Source organism: Anopheles funestus, chromosome 3RL (assembly GCF_943734845.2).
Source record: "Anopheles funestus chromosome 3RL, idAnoFuneDA-416_04, whole genome shotgun sequence".
NCBI lineage: Eukaryota > Metazoa > Arthropoda > Insecta > Diptera > Culicidae > Anopheles > Anopheles funestus.
This window is the reverse complement of record NC_064599.1, coordinates 17,647,267-17,665,866: the sequence shown is the minus strand read 5'-3', so window position 1 is coordinate 17,665,866 and position 18,600 is coordinate 17,647,267. Positions and strand designations below refer to the sequence as shown.

Sequence of the window (18,600 nt, the reverse complement as noted above, 5' to 3'; positions counted from 1 at the left end):
GAAAAATAAAGAACACCGTCTGGGTGTTGGTGAGTTACGAACATATGAAACGCTAACTTACATTTACCATTCGGGCTTGGAACACACCGGTTCGTGCAAGGTAATGTATGATTATCATGCAATACTGTTTGATTTTAATGAACATCGCTTTTGGGAGCGAACGAAAATAACAACACTTCAAGCTGAGCTGTGCTCGTTTTTCTGTCAAGTGTATTTGAAACAGTTTGCTGCTGGTGACTAAATTTAGCCTTGAAAGTGAATCGCTTAAATAGGAATGCTAATTTAAAAAAAATGAAGGACTTTGATAAAAACGTGCGACTTATCTTTTTTGGGTAGCACTTGATTTTGTTTTACGCCAAAAAGTATGCAACCTGCATTTCGTTGAGAGCTTTTGCGTATCGTGCTAAAAGGTGTTCGTAAATTAATTTTTAACCCAAGGTAGCTCAGAAGTAAATGTAAGTGAATACAAGGACAAGAAACACTTGGCTTACACTTAAGCTGGAAATCTTTACGATGATTGCCTGTTTTTTTAACATTTCAATTTTTGAGCTATACAATGTGTTAAGCCTTACACTTTGACTTGAAAGAAGAAAGAGTCTTCACCACAAACTTATCAGCATTTGTAGCTTAATTCACACACATCGATTTTGCTATCACTCAAGCTTTTATATTTCATCGTACCGAGTGCAAAAGTCCTGTTAAGACCTGGGAAGTAAAAATCAATACCAGATAGCTCAAACAAAAACCCTTCAAAAAAAGCCTACCATCATGTAACCTAGCTCACTGTTCGTATCATCAGCAACTCCAACACCTAAAAGCCACCAGTTTTCGTTCATTTGATTTAACACTTTAATCCATACCGTTTTTACCTTCCTCGTGTGGGTCCGGATACGGAAAGCTTCCTGATGTACGGTGCCAACCAAAAATCCGTTTGCTCCATGGAACGTATTGGGAGTCATATAAGTAAAAGTGAATCACTCCATAAAGATCGAACCAAACGTTCGTGGTCGCCATAGTTGAAAGAGTATCACGATGGAGAAAAAGAAAACAAAAATCGGTAAAAGATAGAAAAAGCTGTGCTCAACCTGATTGTGAAGCGCGTAGAATTACACCGCGAACAGGGACGAAAGCCCAACAATGGTTGTTGGTATCACCATGCTTCCAAGCGATTGTTTTCCTTTTTTCCAGCTTTGTGATACGAAGTGTTTTCTTCTTTTGCTGACATGTTACCGAACAGAGAAAAAAGAACAAACACGAGAGAAAAAAAAACCATTCCCAAGGTGAGCAAGTTCAAACACAAAACCCTCACACCACCACTATACTCAACCAGGAAACACTTTAATGCGCTCGCGTCGAGCAACGTGTCGGTTTTGGTTTGTTTTGAACGAGGAAAAATCGATGAACAAATTGGTTAGCATAGTCTTTATTTACATTTCGCCTTCCGGGAGCTGTTCGATCAATCTCTGGCATGGAACGGTGCGCTGACGGGCGTGCTTGTCATGTACGGAAATGGAACGGAGAGTCTAGCAGAAGACATGATTTGTGAAGGTTGCGGATCGACGATATCAAACCATCGGCCATTGGGAAGCAACCATGGTAACCGTTTCGGTCGGGAGTCTTAAGCACCGGAGGACGATAAAATCCTTTACACGGGACCCTTTTCTGTCTGTGTCGATTTTTTTTCTTCTCTCTTCTTTTCCTTTGTCCATGCATACCAGTACCGTGCATCAATAATGTACCCAGATCAGGTGTGACCGAGAAATACCGATACCGGAGTGGGTATTTGTTGGTCTGTTGTTGATGTATGTTTGAAAAAAGATGAAATGTGAATCCACCGTGCCAAACCCGCGGACTTGTCCAACGGATAGGGATGTGAAGTGTAGGTATGTTTGCATTCGCTACGATTCTACGCTGAGATCTTCATCCCTTTCAACCATTGCAATCGTATCAGCATAACACGCGATACTTGATACGTTAACCGTGTCTTTGTTCAACCCATCCTGAAGGCTTACATGGAAGGATGGGAGAAGAAAAAAGAAAAAGAAAAACGCTTTCAACCTCCCTAACATTCACGTAGAAGAATCCTCGATCTTCGAACTGTGCGAGGAAAACATATATTTACCGTTTATCCTTTTGCGTCTTTTTCACTTAAGATTCTCCCACGCCAGTTCCTGGTCGATTTTTCTTTCTTATTTCCACATGACGGAATCGGCATTCAGCACCACGCAAAACATCACATTATTGCAAAGAAGATAAGAAGAGAGGGAAAAAAACCCCAAGACGAATGATGCTGGAATGTTCAAATCGTATCGATCGAATGTTGTTATCAGTTGATATTGAGTTCCAATTATATCAAGTGGAGAAGTTTAACATGGGCGTAAAAAAAATCCAGCAAAACAAGGTTCATTTCCCGCTGTTGCATTTACGGGTACCGCGAAACGTATAGATTCGGGCAGACAGCCTTGAACCATTTCGCCCCAGGAAGAGAAACTGTTGGATCTTCTATTTATTTATTTCCCTTCTTTCCCTTATTTACCTGCGTGTAGCACATTCCATTGCGATTTATTTTCCCTCGTGCTTTTTTCCTTGTTTTGTTTTTGTTTTGTTTTGCTGTCCATAATGCTTTAGCATCGATTCATTGAGAAGGGAACCGTTTGCCAGAATATCAGAGAAACATAAATAACAAGCAACGTGAGAGGAGAGGGGAGAAGGAGAAGTTGATAGAGAAAGCATCCTATTTTGGAGGTAAATAAATAAGATTCTCGTTAACTCAACGGGTCCTGGTTGCGGGATTGTTGCCAACACAGGCTAACACATTTCTACATCACAAACCTTCCGGCGAATTATATTTTACCAATTCGTTTCAACGTATTTCTATATTTACCTTTTCCGTGCTTTTTCCTTTCCACCCCGAAAACAATATATCACTTAACGAATTTTTATTCTTTCCTTCTCTACTCTTTCATTCTCTAACAGGGTACTTCTGGCACATAACAGATTTACATCTGGATACGTACTACACTACCAAGGGTGATATCTTTCGCAGTAAGTATTTTCGTTTTTGTTAAGGCATGTTTCGTGTGTTCTCTTCTGGTATTTCTTTGGCTATTTTCCTTTTTTTATTGCGTTTACGCAAATTTCACGCGCAACAAAGAATAATGGAACAACGGGACGTTGTTTGAAGAGGAATGTGCTCTCGTTTTCTACTGCACTGACAACATCCTCTTGTTAACGGTGTCTAGCCCAATCGGATGGATGATGGTTTCGACGAGATTGAAAAAAGGTACTCGTTGAAGACGACCAGCATATGCATAAGCATTTACACACAACTGCTCGTAAAGCATTTCACCACTGGTACGGGCACTTGGGCATGAGAATTGTTCGAAGGAATCCGATTTCAGTATCATGGTTGTTGGTGGAGAATTACTGATACCGATACCCAGGATGGGACTGATCGTTCGTAACGTTTTACATGTGATGTTTGGTGCCCAACAATAGAGCTTGGCACTTGGAAGGGATATTTTATCACGGGACCATGTTGTTTGAGATTTACTGAGGCATTACATAAAAGCACTTACAGCTGAGCTGAGCATTCAGTGAACGATATTTATCTTTAAGTAACATAAGAAAAGAACGTTCACCTGTTTACGACACATTTTTTTATCGTTGTCAATACACAGTTTATTATAATCCTTTTTTAAAGTAGTTCTCTATAAGTTATTGTTCATAGTCTTGTAGTAAATACGTTAGGAATTTTTTAAATCATTTTTGCAGCAATGTGAAACATGTCAATTGTTTTCGTAAAGTTTCAATTGATGATGGAATCAAGTGTAGTGAACATTTTTTATTTATTATTCAAATCAACTTGAATATCCTGATTAAATGATCGTCAATCCAATTTCGCTTTCTAGGCAATAAAAAAAATTGCATTTTTAATTTACTATTTACTAAAACTACTTTTTTTAATACATGTTTGAATTGTTTGATAATATGCTTTTTTTAACATTTCGTTGTAAATCGCAAACATAAAAAAACACTTTATTTTTATTGTCCCCACTTTGTAGCTTTAATTTTTTTCGCGATACTTTATTGTGAAATTGTACAAATAAATATTTAAAATTTAGCATTTGTAATACTTTATTGTTTATATCGATACGATAATAACATGCAACTAGTGGAAACAAAAGAATGAAATTTATTTCAAAATAATATGTTATTAAAGCCATCTCATTATTTGATTCATGCTTGAGTTGAAAATCGCAAACAAAATCCTCCCTTTGCGCTTTGTGTTCCATACACCATCGTACACTGCAAATAATCACTATCAGGTTTATTGATTTTCCCGCCTAAACACATAAAGCAGCAATGACGAGAAAAAAACTCCCCAGTAAAATCAATTTATTCAATCATATTTGAGCCGTGTGTGGTATGAATTAATAATTGAATAGCTAAACTGCTAATGCAACGATGGCTATTGAAAACAAGCCCATAGGTCAACATTTCCTATGCACCGAAACCTTGCCATTCACGAGGAGCGTAAAAAATCTGTATGTTTAATGAGTTGACACTTTTTTTGTGTCTGCTTCTATTTCCCGGCTCAAATTGTGCTTTCCCCCCACTGGCCGGTAATAGATGGCTGCCATTGAATAGAGCTGATTAAATCGAAACGGTACACCAATGACATTAACACTTCAATTAATATCGCATAATTGCGATGGTGTTGTTTGCAAAAAAACCCACAAAAAAAACTCCCACCTCGAAATGAATAAAGAACACCACATATTAAAATATTAAATTACGCTCCAAATCTGCGGTCCACCCGTCGAGGGTGCACTTTTGTGCGGGGTGTCGTTTTAATTCAGAATAATTTTGCAGCAAATCAGCAACCATCGTTAGTAAAGTTGTTTGAAATGAAATTTCTATTTTACAATAGAAATCCCACAGCTATTTGCAGCCCGTTTTTGGGGAGCCCATTTGGAGCGTGCCCGGAACGTTCTGCCGGTGGAGCAAGGTGGATGTTTGCGGTAGCTAACTTAATAATAAAACCATTACACATTCAACTACTTCCTGAGTGCCTTATACACTTGCACACACTTACGATAAAAACTCTCGAACTAGTTAGCCTGCCGGTTGGGTACCTTTAGTCAAAGCTGAAGTGAAGTCTCTCCCGATAGAAGCAAGCCGCGGGCACCGTAGGGTTGGAATAAAGTTTTGCCCGTCATATCTCTTTCGGGCAATGCGCGTTCGCCTGCAAAAAAAGTGCAAATCTCAACTGCATGACCTAATTTGGAGTTGGACTCCCCTGACGGTGCAGAACTGTGCCGGATGGGTGAACGCAGTACTGGAACAATTTAGAAAGCAAAATGAAACATATCTCCACTTTTGCAAAAGGCTCCGGTAAAAGAAAAACCAACTGTGGAAAATGAGCAACGACACACACACACACACACACCCATACTCACAGGGAAGGGGAAAAAAAGTATTATGACTTCAATGGCGCCATTGTCAAAACTCTGGTCCCTGATTGCTGGTTAGACTTTAGCGTGTATGGGGCTGTATATGTGCAGTGATCGTAAGCATGGCGAAAGCGACTGACTTTATCCAATAAAAGAGGAAGAGTTTTTCCAACTGGTTGCAACCCCCCCTAACCCCCCTTCCTCTTTGCATTTACCCCCCATTCGTGTAGTTAGAAAAGGCCCAAACATTCAGCAAAACGAATGAGAAAAGTAGCTCAGCTTTATTCCACTCACATCCACGCTGTTAAACAACGGGGACAACTATGGCGGCAGGATCTGCCTGGCAATGCCTGCAATCGTACTCAGCTGCAGCTTTCTAGCTAATCCTTTTGCATTGTTCCTTTGGGTTTGAATGTTGTCCGTTTTCGTACGTTCTTCCTCCATTACGTTTTCTTTTTCTCCAGCTTCGTTGTTCTGTCTCGACTCTACAACCGTGCGAATAGGTTGACGTATGTGGGTACGGGCTTTTTTTTTGTTTCCTTCTAACTCACTCCTTTCATTATCATGGTTGGACAAACTTTTTTTTTCCGGGGGATATTTTTCTTTCTCTCTCTCACTCTCGCGCTCACTAACGGTTTCTGATTATTCTGATCCGCAGGTTGCTGGCTTAACGAACATCACTCGAACACGGCCAGCGCCAAACGACCGGGACTGTACGGAGATTACATGTGCGACAGCCCATGGAGCCTGCTGGAATCCGCCACCCAAGCCATGAAGTCCAAGCAAGGTGATAACGTCGAGTTCGTCCTGTGGACTGGGTAAGTGTTCCCGACTGCATTAGGGTCCGCTCTTGCTCTTGGTGGCATGTAATTTTTTTCGGTGTGTGTTTTTTTGTTTTTGTTCTATTTTCTGTGCTCACCCAAAATTGTCCACAACTGTGGTCCAGTTGTGTATGTGTGTGTGAGAAAATCCATTTTTTAAGCATTTTTTTCCCCACTAGTCCTTGTCCTTGTGGAAAGGATTTTTCTCCATGTTTCATTGAACTTTTTTTCCGCCCTTGCATTTGTGTGCCTTGATTTTGTGTCCCGATTTCCCATTTCGAAATGCGGTTACTTGCCATAAACTGCTTTTCGAAACGACACGAAACGATCGTACAAAAAGGTACACATACACACACATACAGGGAACCGAAAATAGGAAGCGAAAAAAAATCATATAAGTTCACCCAACGTACAGCTCTCCAAACTTTAGTGCGCGTGATTTATCGACAGTCGGTACAATTTATGATGTCTTGCAAGAAACAGCACCCGGGACAGGAGCGCCCACACGCTGCTCTGCTACGCTTTACCGTCCGTGAGGTTTTGTGTTACGCTTATTTTTTTATGTTTGAAACCAGTGACTTACGGGAAGAGCTAACCATTTTCCAGGAGGGTGTTTTTTTGTCGCCACCCAAATGTACGTTCCTTTTTTTATTCTTATTCCCTCTGTAAGTGTGGTCCATCCCAAAAACCGGAAATGAATCGAAACGGGTACCCTTCGACCCGGGGTGTTATTAATATTATTCCACAATCGCTATAAAATCTCGACCAGTATAAATCAAATCATCCAATGCATTGGCAGATCGGTCGACCACTGAAATTCCCTTGTAAAACTGGTCACCCAAAATGGACGGTTTTTTGTGTTCGTACACTGTCCACTTGGAGGTCTGTTTGCTTCTTGCTTGCTTACCTCGATAAAACTGGAACGAAAGAATATAGCGGGTCGTTGTCTTTTTGCTTGCTTGTGACCGAAGGAACAAAAAAAAACACCTTTCGAAGGGGATGAATTTTCTTCCTATTGTTCCCGTGATCTCGGGAATCGGGGAATGATGCCCCAGCGTGAGCTACTGGGCGCCTCCATCGATCGAAGCATAACCGATTTTATTCATTTGACCGTGTTTGCCCTCACTGCCACGTACGTGCGCTGTTTGTGCACTGTTTTGTTCCGCTTTTCTCATGCGTCACCGAGCGTTTTGAATATTTGATCAGGAATTACATAATGTTCCGAATTGTGCGCGATATGAATGATAAAATCGTTCGTTACGTTCGTACGTCGTTTCTTTTTCTTGCGAAACGTTTTTCCTTTCCAGGAAAATGGAATATGGGATGTTCGGGGCTTCGAGTGGTTTCTTGTTTCCCTCGTGATGCGTGCCTTTTTCAACACTGACAGTGAAGCGTTATCATTTTCCGTGCTTTGAAATTGTTAACGTATACTTTGGGTAATTCTTTTTTTTCCTCCGAGTGTTGTTCGATTTCGATTCTTGATAGCTTGGTTATGACGACAAACGTGTAAGCATTTGATCGTGTTAGCCTTTTACGGGGAGTGTCGGAATGAAAGGACGTAGGCTTTCTAGTGACGTTTGATCGAATGCTTGACTGCTTTTCAATCGTGTCTGCAGCTATAACAGCAAACGGAGAGAAAGAAAAAATAAATGGTTCAAAATAATACAAGGCACGAAAGTAAATGTTAAAACGCCATTCACCGGTTTTGATCCGTTCCGTGTGCCATTTTACGGAAACAAGTCAACGGGAATACAATCACGAGCGCTTGAAAGTTCAAAGCAGTCGATGTTGAAACGACCATGCGGTACGGTCTCTATGTGTGTATGTGCTTGAGCAACGAAACAAGGATCCTGCTGTACGGAATTCTCTTCCGTCTGGCTCGTTATCGTGTTCGTGGAAGGATTCACATCGTAACATCGATTACCACTGGCGTATAAAAGAGAATTTTTTTTAGTAGAAAAATGAAGCAAATAGAATCATCTAAAACCTCTTACAAGCGAAAACGTTAACGGAAAAATGGGAACGTTTTGACAAATATGTGTTGTTCAGGTCACCAAACAAAGATTTTGTTACATTTTTCCTTAAATGCTAACGGAATATTTATCAGTTTGTTTTTGTTGTTCAATTTGAAAGTTGAAAATGTCGTGTTTTTTGCTCGGTTAGAACGGCCTGGCCGTATCATGACTTATTTTACTACGTAGCAGGATAGTCAGTCCATAAGACAAGTAGACAACATAAAAATTGAACTTCTTTGCTAGTGAATTTTTTTTATCACTACTACTAATACTGATGAATGCCGCCAAATATCTACAACAAGTTATGAACGAAAATGTTTGTATAAAATATGCTGAATTTTCCTTTCAATGAGCATTAAAAGCATACAGCTATCATTATATCGATACAACCATTTTTAGTTTTGCAAAAGACTTTTTCTGCTGGAGATGTTTTTCTTTGAATTTAAAAACACGCGACAAAATTCAGCAAAAAAAATATATAAAGTTAATTAAACGATAATGTTAAATTTGATGCCTTCGCTTAAGATTGAAATATTCATTTTCTTGATACCTTTAAAAAAATCTCATCATAATCACATTCGCCTACACAAGTTTCTTACTTTGGTCTGCCAAACTTTGTCAAAAAAGCTTTCGCATTAAAGCACATTTCAACGGTAGATATTCCATACACCACATCTGGCCATCAAAGCTGCTACCGCTGTCTCGTCAAATTGTTAACCCGTGGCTTGGTATTTGGGTTTTCATTTTCCTCGGAATTTGGTATCGACTGAGGACTCAAAAAAAAAAAAAAAGAAACGGAAAGGAAAATGCGTACTGCTCCGAATCGAGGGAAAATAAATCCTGAATGTGTATTCCATTTTTGATAGGCAATTTTCTTTGCCGTACCCGGGCAATTCCTACCGAAAAAAGCCCGGCTTCCCGTACATTCCATCGTCTGTACGCATGTAGGGGTGCCCCGGTTTTGGCAAGACAACAAGGATTCGTTTGAGTCGATAAAACGAAACTCTTCGCGCACACCCGGCAAAACATGGATTGTATCATAGCGCACGGGTAAGCTGTTTCAGTGGCACCAAGTGCTGTGGAACAGGAAAAAGAAAGCTTTCCTTCTTTTTCTTCGTCTTGCTGCAGTTTCGGAAGGTGAACGGAGCGCAAAAGCTTTGAGTGTTTTACTTCACCAACCCGGGGCGGTGGCATCCACATACGGGGGAAGACTTTGAAATACGCCTCTTCGATTCAAGGTGAAATTCAATTAATATTAAATGATATTTCTTCGAAAAACGGAAGCTTACTACCCCGGGAGGTGTGCTCTTTTCTGGTACCGCGTTGTTTTCATATGTGTGGATGTGGTGTATGATTTTCACCAATGTACTTACATTCCGTTCCGCACTGTTTGGATAACGTACGGACAAAACTCCCACCCATATTCAATGGCTGTGTGGAATGTATCTGTTTACTTACCCGTGTTTCGATCAGTTTATTTTTCTTGGTCTTAAGAGCTTTGCTATATTTTATCGATTTTAGCTTTACAAACGTGTTTCTCAAGAGCGATATCACGTTCAAATCACGTTGACAAGAATGTGAAATCGGCTGAGGGGCAAGCAAATACGAGTGAGCAAATTATTTATTCATTATTTTTTAAACAAATACACCAAGGTCATTACCTTTTAATGCTATCATCAGCTTTAATATTCCACAAGCTATCTCACGAGACAGCAATTTCACCATTCTTCCTAGAGGTGCTGCTGTTTCGGAAAATTAATCTTGGCTCACCTCCAAAACAGACTCGCAATGAAATCATAAAATCTTCACCGTTTCATCCTTCACTCGGCTCTTCCAGCTAGGTACGTTGTTGGGTCTTTTCTAGCAAGCAGCACACATATACACCCACTTAACGAGTTTCCGAGACATTCAAGATTGTCTCCTATGGCTAAAAACCGCTCACAAATGACGTTCCTTCTATTGGTTGGAACACATCCTGAATGCATTGCGTACTGCCAGATTTTTATTCCTTTTCCACCTCTCGTGACTGGTGAACCAGCCCCGGTACAAAAACCGGAAGTGGTGCTAGGTCAAGACACGGTACAAGACTGCTTCATATGCTGTGCAATGTTAAGGTAGTGCTAGAAGTGATTTTCTGAATCTCCCATACAAGCACACACACACACCCTTGCTTGAAGTGGTTCCTTTACTTCAATGGAAAGAGTCTATTGAACCTAGACACACTTCTTGGTGAAGGTGAAACAAGTTCTTCCCTCTAGGATAAGAGTTTTCAAGGATTGAGATGAACACGAAGAAGAGAGCAACCGGATTGCATCCCCCCTTCGCTAACGATGTTACGCGCGCACCTGAACAATCTCCACACTTTTCCACCACGAATGAATTCCATTCCCCTTTCTACCCCCCATTTGGGAACCTCATCTTCCCTTCCCCCTCTTAGCTCTGTGCTGTGAAATTGAGCGTTTATATATGTATGAAAGTTCGCTCTCCAAACAGCACTCGCTCCTGGCCGGAAGCACTATTATCCTTATGCAACATCAGTAGAAGGACATTTCGTAAAACCTTCCGGGTTCGCATTAGCGAGATCAGCAGCAACACGGTACCGAGGGTACGGTTAAAAGGAGTGCCCGGCGCCACACGTTTGGCGCAGCCCTTCAACGCAGCAAAATGGCAATTGTTTCGAGATCAAGCGAAGCCAACTGATTAGTGCCGTTGTTGGCGTGCGAGTTAATTAAAATATTTTAATTAACTTGAGCTACTTCTCGCTGCTCTCGCACGCATTTCTGCGTTCGGTGGATGGAGAAGAATCTGGATTGGCGTATCATATACGCGTTATGCGTTTGCTGCCCGGCCTACATCCGAATGATGTGCAAGGGTGTGGTATTTCAAGAGGATACTAAGGCTTCATTACCTCATCATTCGGTGCTTGTCGTAGAGAGGAGTTATTATTAGCCGATTATGGTTATGCTGGATTATGTTCACCCTTTTGCTGTTTGTGACGAAGAAGGATCGATCAACGAGGAGTGGGAACTGATTAGATGATGAAGATCAGCTCGACCTGAAGGTTACGAGCAAGCTGTTAAAAGAATTCATAAATAAATATGAACCGAACCTGTAACTATTGCTACCACAGAGGAATTTATTATGTTCCAATTTAGTTTTAGTACCTGGAATAGAAAAAAAGATACTTCGGATTTATGTATAAGTTTGGTGACACTTATGCAAAGAAATCTAAATTTCCTTCTGATACATCGCGTCATTTAGCATAATAATTATCAATAATAGATTGATCAAAAATTATAGACAATTGGTCACTACGTCCATTTCTCTACGGGTTTTTGGGATATAAGTATTGCGATTGATGAGTTTTACGGTTTTTGAAGTAATAGAAAGTCGAAAAAGTTCAAGAAATTGCAAGTTTGCCAACACAATTATTTAAAACCTGCAAACAATAGACAATAAAATAAAATAATAATTTTGATTGATAAAATTTCCATTCTAAGCTGCTAAAAATAATGAAATTACGTTTCTAATTGTCACGATGTGTGAGCAAATCATGTCCATGTCCCGAGAACAAAGCTTCAAAATCATGCAAAAGCAATTAAACATTGAGCTTTCTTACACCTTCCTTTTGCATACCTGTGTCTGGACAAGAAAAATCCATTTGAACACTTTATCCAAACACACCGTTGCAACATTTTCATTAAATCTGGCAATCAAACTGTTTAATTTATCGAACAAGCAGTCTCACCGACCTGCCGACCGGACCTTCGTAAGTGCAATTCCATTAGATCGCAGTAAAAACTTGCATTCGCTCAGTTTCGCTTTTTCGTGTTATTTTTTTAACACACCAGTTACGCTTTTTCTTCTGTGAGTTTCCTCTCTTTCCTATCACTGTTTCTCTTGCACTCACTCACTCACTCAACGCGCAAGAGTTCGATCGAAAGTTGATGAAAAATAAAAGCTTCAATGACACAGAAATAGCGCCATTCTACCAGTGGAAGGTTGAAAAGCATGGTTTTTTGTTTTGCTTCCCTTCCTATTGGTGTGCCAAAGTTATGCCAAACCTTGCTGAAAAACATAAGGAAATTGGTTTAAGCACTCACACTTTACTCTTTACCGGAATGGGTCGTTGGGAAAACGGGATGGGAAAGATTGAGGTACCGCAACCGACCGAACCTTTCAATACTTTTACGTCCATTTCCTCGCATTTCACTCACCGTCCGGCGGAAGTGGAATCGGAAAGAAGGAAGGTGACGGGATGTGATAGCCCTCCCTTCAATTCAATACTGTGTGAAGCATGTGCGGTCAGTCGTTCGTGAAAGTTTCCCAATTTCTACAACCATTTTTTTTTCTCGAGTTTTCCCTCACCCAGTTCTATCAGTTACGGGCGTGGGTGAGGCCAGGTTCATTTCATTAGAACTTCAAGCGAAAAGAAATGGAGAGGTTTTCCATCGGGTGAAGAGAAACGCCGAGTTTTCTCTAGGAAAAACAGGAAGAAATCATGGTAAATGAAATAATTTCTTTTGCATTCGATTTTGATCACTCTTGTGGCACAGGGAGGGAAAGGTTGATGGGAAACAAGGGTATGTCAAGAACCGGATGTTTGAGGTTGCACGCTGTGGAGAAGACTCCAAACAGCTTTCGAAACGTGTGGTCCGAAGGAGATGCGGTATTTACATTGCGTTCGAAATCTGGCAGCTTCGGTTGCGGTTGAACGGAAAGCAATCATTCCGTTCGGTTCTAATTAAATAGCCAATTAAGTGCAAAACTCACTCACTGTTTTGGGGTTTTTGGGCAGGTGGTGAAAAATGTATGTAATGGGTTTTCTAGATAATGTTATCGTTTTCTGTAGAACCATTTCTAGTACGAAAAGGGCTTACATTAGAAAGATAACGTAGATTTAAATTGTGTTTGATTTAAATTCATTTTTCTACAATAATTTGAATGTTTTCTCGTTAACTAGTGCTGATTTTAATTAGAATAGAAAAATAATGTGGAAGAATTCTTTCTCTCATTGAAACATTCATTTCATTTGTTGTAAAAATTCTCTTCAAAAGTATTCTTCTAGACAAATTGATCAATTCCCCAAAACAGCTTGTTCAAGGCCTTCAGGGCCTATCAAACTTTCACATTGAATCGTGATCAGCACGATTCGTTAAATTAATTTGCTGTTAATTGTGCTTTTTCCACCTCACCCTCGATCGCAGAAGTACTATAACAGCTTAAATTAAATTCTTAATTCCAATTCCATTTATTGTAATGTTCCACTCAAGAAACGGTGTTGTGCTAATTACAGCGCAACCTCTTCTTCGTGCTGTTGTGGCACGTTTCCTACAGAATTTCGGTATAAAGGTAAGATGCCAATGTTGTTGTTGGAATGACGGAAAACGAACAAAAATGGCGCCATGCTGTAAAACATCTTAAAACGAAGGGGCCCAAAAGTCGAATGAATGTTCAATACTGCGCAGCGCAGTGGTACGGCAGCGGTTGGTGAATAAAACATTACCATTTCTTAGGGTTGCTAAAGCCAAACCAAGTCAAGTGGCTTCTTCACTGACCATCGTGTGCGCGGGAAGTGGCTGCTTGAGAAATAAAATATTTGAAGGAGTGAATCTTAAGGAGGGGCACAAACGTCAAGAAAAAAAGGAATACAAACCAATGAAACATTCATTCAGATGGAATTTTTGCCAGGTTAACATTTTTCATCGAATTTTATTTTCGCACGGTAGTGTTTGTGAGTGGATAAGTAAAATGTGAAACAAACGCGAAAAAGTTACCGAAATATTCGACCCCTAAATGTATGCTATTATATCACAAAACTTCTCTTTTTGTCCCTTCTACTTAAACCAGACGTTAAACATGTACAGGCAAAGAATCATTTTAATTGTATTTCATATTACAAGCGTATTGATGTGTGAAAAAAATCCGTATTGATAAGTTGGGGCTGTAGCATATAATTTGTTAATCAAACAATCAACCAAAACGCCCGCCTGTGAAAAGTTGCCGCAAGGAAAAGGAATGACCATACCGAAGGGTAGATATTAATGTTAACAATCAGGTACGCTTTCTGCTTCCATTGCATTCCATTAAACGGTGACGGTCCATTAGAGGGCAATGTTTGCCAAGCATCGAGCCATTGGTCGAGAATGTGTTTCGCCAACGCCAAGACCCGGCCGGCGGTATTTTGGAAAATAGCGAGCTAATCAAAATTCAAGTCTAGCACAATTTTCCTTCTCTTAACTGCTTTCCCATCGAACCGGCTGCTGTTGAAAGAAGCTGGAAGCTGTCGATGAAACAATTTCCAATCAATTTTCATCGAAACCGAAACCCGAGATTTCATACCTTTCCGCACTCGCTCGTTGAACGGGGTTTCAGAAGAATGGAAAAAATAAAATAAAATAAAATAAAAATATAAAGCCTCTCACGCGGTCATGCTGATATTTGAAAATTTTGCCGTCCGTGATCGCGTCTAGGTACACGACCGGTAGCCGTAGGAACATCACGAAAAGCTAATTCTGGAATGTCACGGCAAAAGGATATTTATTGAAGCTTAAGCGATTGAATCTTTCGTTCGGACCGTTTGGAGCGTTTTTTTTTTTTTTGGTTATTCAAGGCCTTTCTTCTTGTTCCGGATCGTTTCGATTACAATCCATTCAGGAAAGCTACAGCGGTACAAAAAAAGGCATAAAGAAGGGTCATACCTCACCGAAGGATAATTTGACCATCCTTCTCAACGATACCGTACGATGCCGGGCCCAGTCCATCCGTTCTTTCCGGTTCGATAATTTTAAAATTCACATTCAAGCCTCATTGTCAATATCTCACTTTGTCCTTTTTTTGTTGTTGTATGCTACTACGCTCTGTCCGTTTGTGAGCTTTCCTTCGATTACTGATCCAGCGATCCAGTCGATGCTTTGTTCGATCGTTACCCGGTGCTGGAGTGTTTTACCTTTGGATGTGTATATAGCTGAAAGGATCGCATTTTTTCCTGCCCTCAAGCCATGGTCGAAAATCTATTGAAGCTCATTTCCATATTTTGTTCACCAGCAGCACCGCTGTCGTCGTTTTGTCGCTGTTTCTACCATTGTACCGGCACTGTAGATCCGGTTGTTATCCGGTTGATATTCACTTTCCGTACTTGGGTGCATCGCAAGACGAAACCTTCGGGAGCAGGAAGTGGGATGGAAGCAACAAAAAATAAGTTCATCCAATGCCGATGGATATAATACCGTTAGGTACCAGGTAGTTGATAAACTGGACCGTCACAATGGCAAAAGTCCTGTCTGACTGTAGGTTATACTTTTATGCTACTAGGACCCACTGTCTAGTTTAGTCTGTCTCTGTAGATTGGTTTTAAATTTATGCTTTCACATACGCCTTTCGATCGAATGATTTGCTGCTGGTGGGCCAATTCTTTTGAGGTACGAGTTTTATATTTCTTTTAGAAGAAAATAATTTAAAAATCACTTTCAAGTACACCCTTAACAACGTCACAGCACTGTACGAAGCAAATCTAAAGAGTCATTCGAATGACGATGTTTCGCCATACTTGCGCCTCGGTTGTGGTATGGCTGAAAAAATAGGTTGTTTCATTCTTTTGGGGCGAAAAAAAAAACATTCTCCAGTGCTGTTGCCTTGCAGTCGGAACCGTTTGAATGATTTGAATAAATTTCATGCCTCACCACCCTCAATAAGATCAGGCCCAAAGATTACGGCACATCCAAACCAGCAAGGGGAGGGAAATGGGAGCTCGGGGAAAGGGAATGACAACAACAACAACAAAAAAAGCCAACGGACACATTCCACCGTTCGTGATCGTGCACTCATTTCCATTGCAAATGGCGTTGTCACAGCCGAGGGTTGCGATGAAGAAGATTGGCAAAGGAAGCGAGTTTTGGGTAGGGAACGAGTCACCGCAGGCTGGTGGTTTTGATGTGGAAATCTATCTTATCCCTGTGTCTCTTCCCACTTCACCAGCAGACACTTCATCCCTCGTACTTGGTTGGCGTTCAGGCAGAAAACTGTCATCTCATTGTCGTGTTGCTCGTGTTTTTTCGCGGGTGTGCATTTCCTTTATTCCACACCAAGCGGTTCCACCGTTCCCTTCCGTCCTCACACAAGAAAGCATACTCGGCAGTGTTTGAAAATATACAAAAACTCTTGAAAAAAAAACACACTCACACATCCACACAAACGCACCATACGGGAAATGGGGCTTTGTTTTAGCGGCTTTTGTTGTGAAATGGGCTCTTGGTGTAAGATAGGAAACAACACGGTACAAGTGTCGTTTTTCTTACCCATTCTTGCAGCTACTGTTTGTGAAATGCTTCCATTTTTAACGCGACGGAACATTAGTCGGCACGCACCAAACGAAGCGTGATGACGAGCGACATAATCACTGGTGCGGTGGGAAAAGGGAAAGTTATTTTGATGTTCAATTCGCTCTTTCAACGCGAACGGCAGGAAAAAGTGAAGCCGCATACAATTACAAATGGAATTCGCATTAAATTCAAACAGCACTGCGAAAGTGGAGCAAATTGACCTTACTCGGCTGATAATCCTTACGGTTGCGCTGTTAGTTCTAGTCCATCTTAATGTTGAACGTGGTGTACGTTAGCAAATCGATTTGGTTATTTTTCTTTTCGTTTTTATCTTCGTTGTAGATAATTGGTTGAAAATCCGAGTGTTTTTTTCATTTTAACCTTAAACTTCAATACCTTTCACATTAGTTAGTAATTTTTATTAGCACTAGAACTACCGGAGACTCGAATTTAACTGATTCAATTTTTTCAATCACATTAATTTTTTTAACCAATCATCGATATTTGGATAAATTATAACTTATTAAAAATCTAAAGTCAAGGAGGCGTTATTATATAATCAGTTTTTTTAATATAAGAATCTTCCATGAGCAATAAAAAATTCTTTTGTGAAACCAATACTAAAAATGAGTTAAAAATCTCTTTTGCTTCCTCTATTTCAGCGACGGTCTTTCCCATTCTGCCAAGCGAATGCACGAAACCAAGCGATTGGACGTGCTGCGTAACATTACGGAGCTGATGAGCCGAACGTTTCCGTCACAGTTTGTGTTTCCGGTGCTCGGCCATGAGGATGGTAGTGCCAACTTCGAGCAGCTCGGCGATCTCTGGCGCCACTGGTTACCGCTGGAGGCATTACAAACGTTTGAAAAAGGTAAGCGAGCGAACACATTGTTTTGTTTCATTTCCAGTAATGGTGAACAAAAAATCATAAAGAAAACGTTATTTATTTGGGTTTCTCCCTTTTCCAGGTGGTTACTATACCATCGAACAGACAAAGAGCCGGCTAAGAATAATAGCTTTAAACACGAACTATATGCGGCACGACGCCAAGTACTCGCAGTCGCATTCGTCGGCGGTGAAGCAGCGGCCAGACGGCTCCTACCATTACCCAGCGGGCGGTCACTACGGTGACCATCATATGGGCAAACACTATCACGCCCGGGAAGGAAGCTCTTCCGGGTATCTGTACAGTGATCGACGGAACGGATATAGTAGCAGTAGCAACCAAGCGGACAGTGGTGTCGGTGGCCACGCCAGTGCATTATCGGGATCAAGCAGCCACGAGTCGGAGAAGCAGTGGGAGTGGCTGGAGGAGGTTCTAGCAAAATCGAGTAGAAATAAGGAAACTGTAAGTATAGTAAGATTTTTTTTCTGATGCTACTAAGGGAAGATGTTGGGCCATTTTCGTTTAGTTTGGTTGAGTGGAAAGTTGGTCAATTAATTACGTGTATCGATGTAATTAATTTAATGTTTTCCAGGTTGCTGAAGCTTTTAAGATTATTTTTTATATCTAATGAAATAAAGCTACAAGCTTGAAAAAATGCACGTAGTTTTAATCAATTTACTTGACTGAAATATTTAGTTTTTCTACCCAGTTCCACAATTTAGTGAAACAGTCAAAACACTCATTTTGGTTTCCTTTCACTTTGGGCATGATATAAATTTGACACGAGATTTGACACGAAGAGTTCGAATGAAATCAATCAACGAGAAGGCGTGAAGCCGCCGTCAAAAACATTCACGGTTGATTGACAAGCGAGAGTATGGAAGTTGAATGGCCCTTGCGATAGAACTTTGAATTCTATAAATTGCTAAAAATGAGAGTAAGTTTTTTCCCCGTTTCTGTGTTTGAAAATCGTAACAAAATGGTTGCTTAAATATTCCACATTGAAAATATGTTATATTATATATATAGATTTAGAAGCTATAAAAAACGACGCAATAAATAGAAATTTAATACTCGATAAACGCCTAAAAGTAGGCTTAT

General features: G+C 40.4%; 1 protein-coding gene across 6 annotated transcripts in view; it reads left to right on the top strand.

Annotated features, from left to right (window-relative positions):
• Positions 1-18,600, top strand: part of LOC125768009 (acid sphingomyelinase-like phosphodiesterase 3a) — a 77,891-nt gene that overhangs the window by 45,482 nt on the left and 13,809 nt on the right. For all 6 annotated transcript variants that reach the window (XM_049435101.1, XM_049435105.1, XM_049435104.1 and 3 more), the window contains 4 exons: positions 2,977-3,045; positions 6,115-6,274; positions 17,276-17,484; positions 17,582-17,961. In XM_049435101.1, coding sequence (XP_049291058.1) covers positions 2,977-3,045; positions 6,115-6,274; positions 17,276-17,484; positions 17,582-17,961 — 818 coding nt within the window. The remainder of the gene's footprint in view (positions 1-2,976; positions 3,046-6,114; positions 6,275-17,275; positions 17,485-17,581; positions 17,962-18,600) is intronic.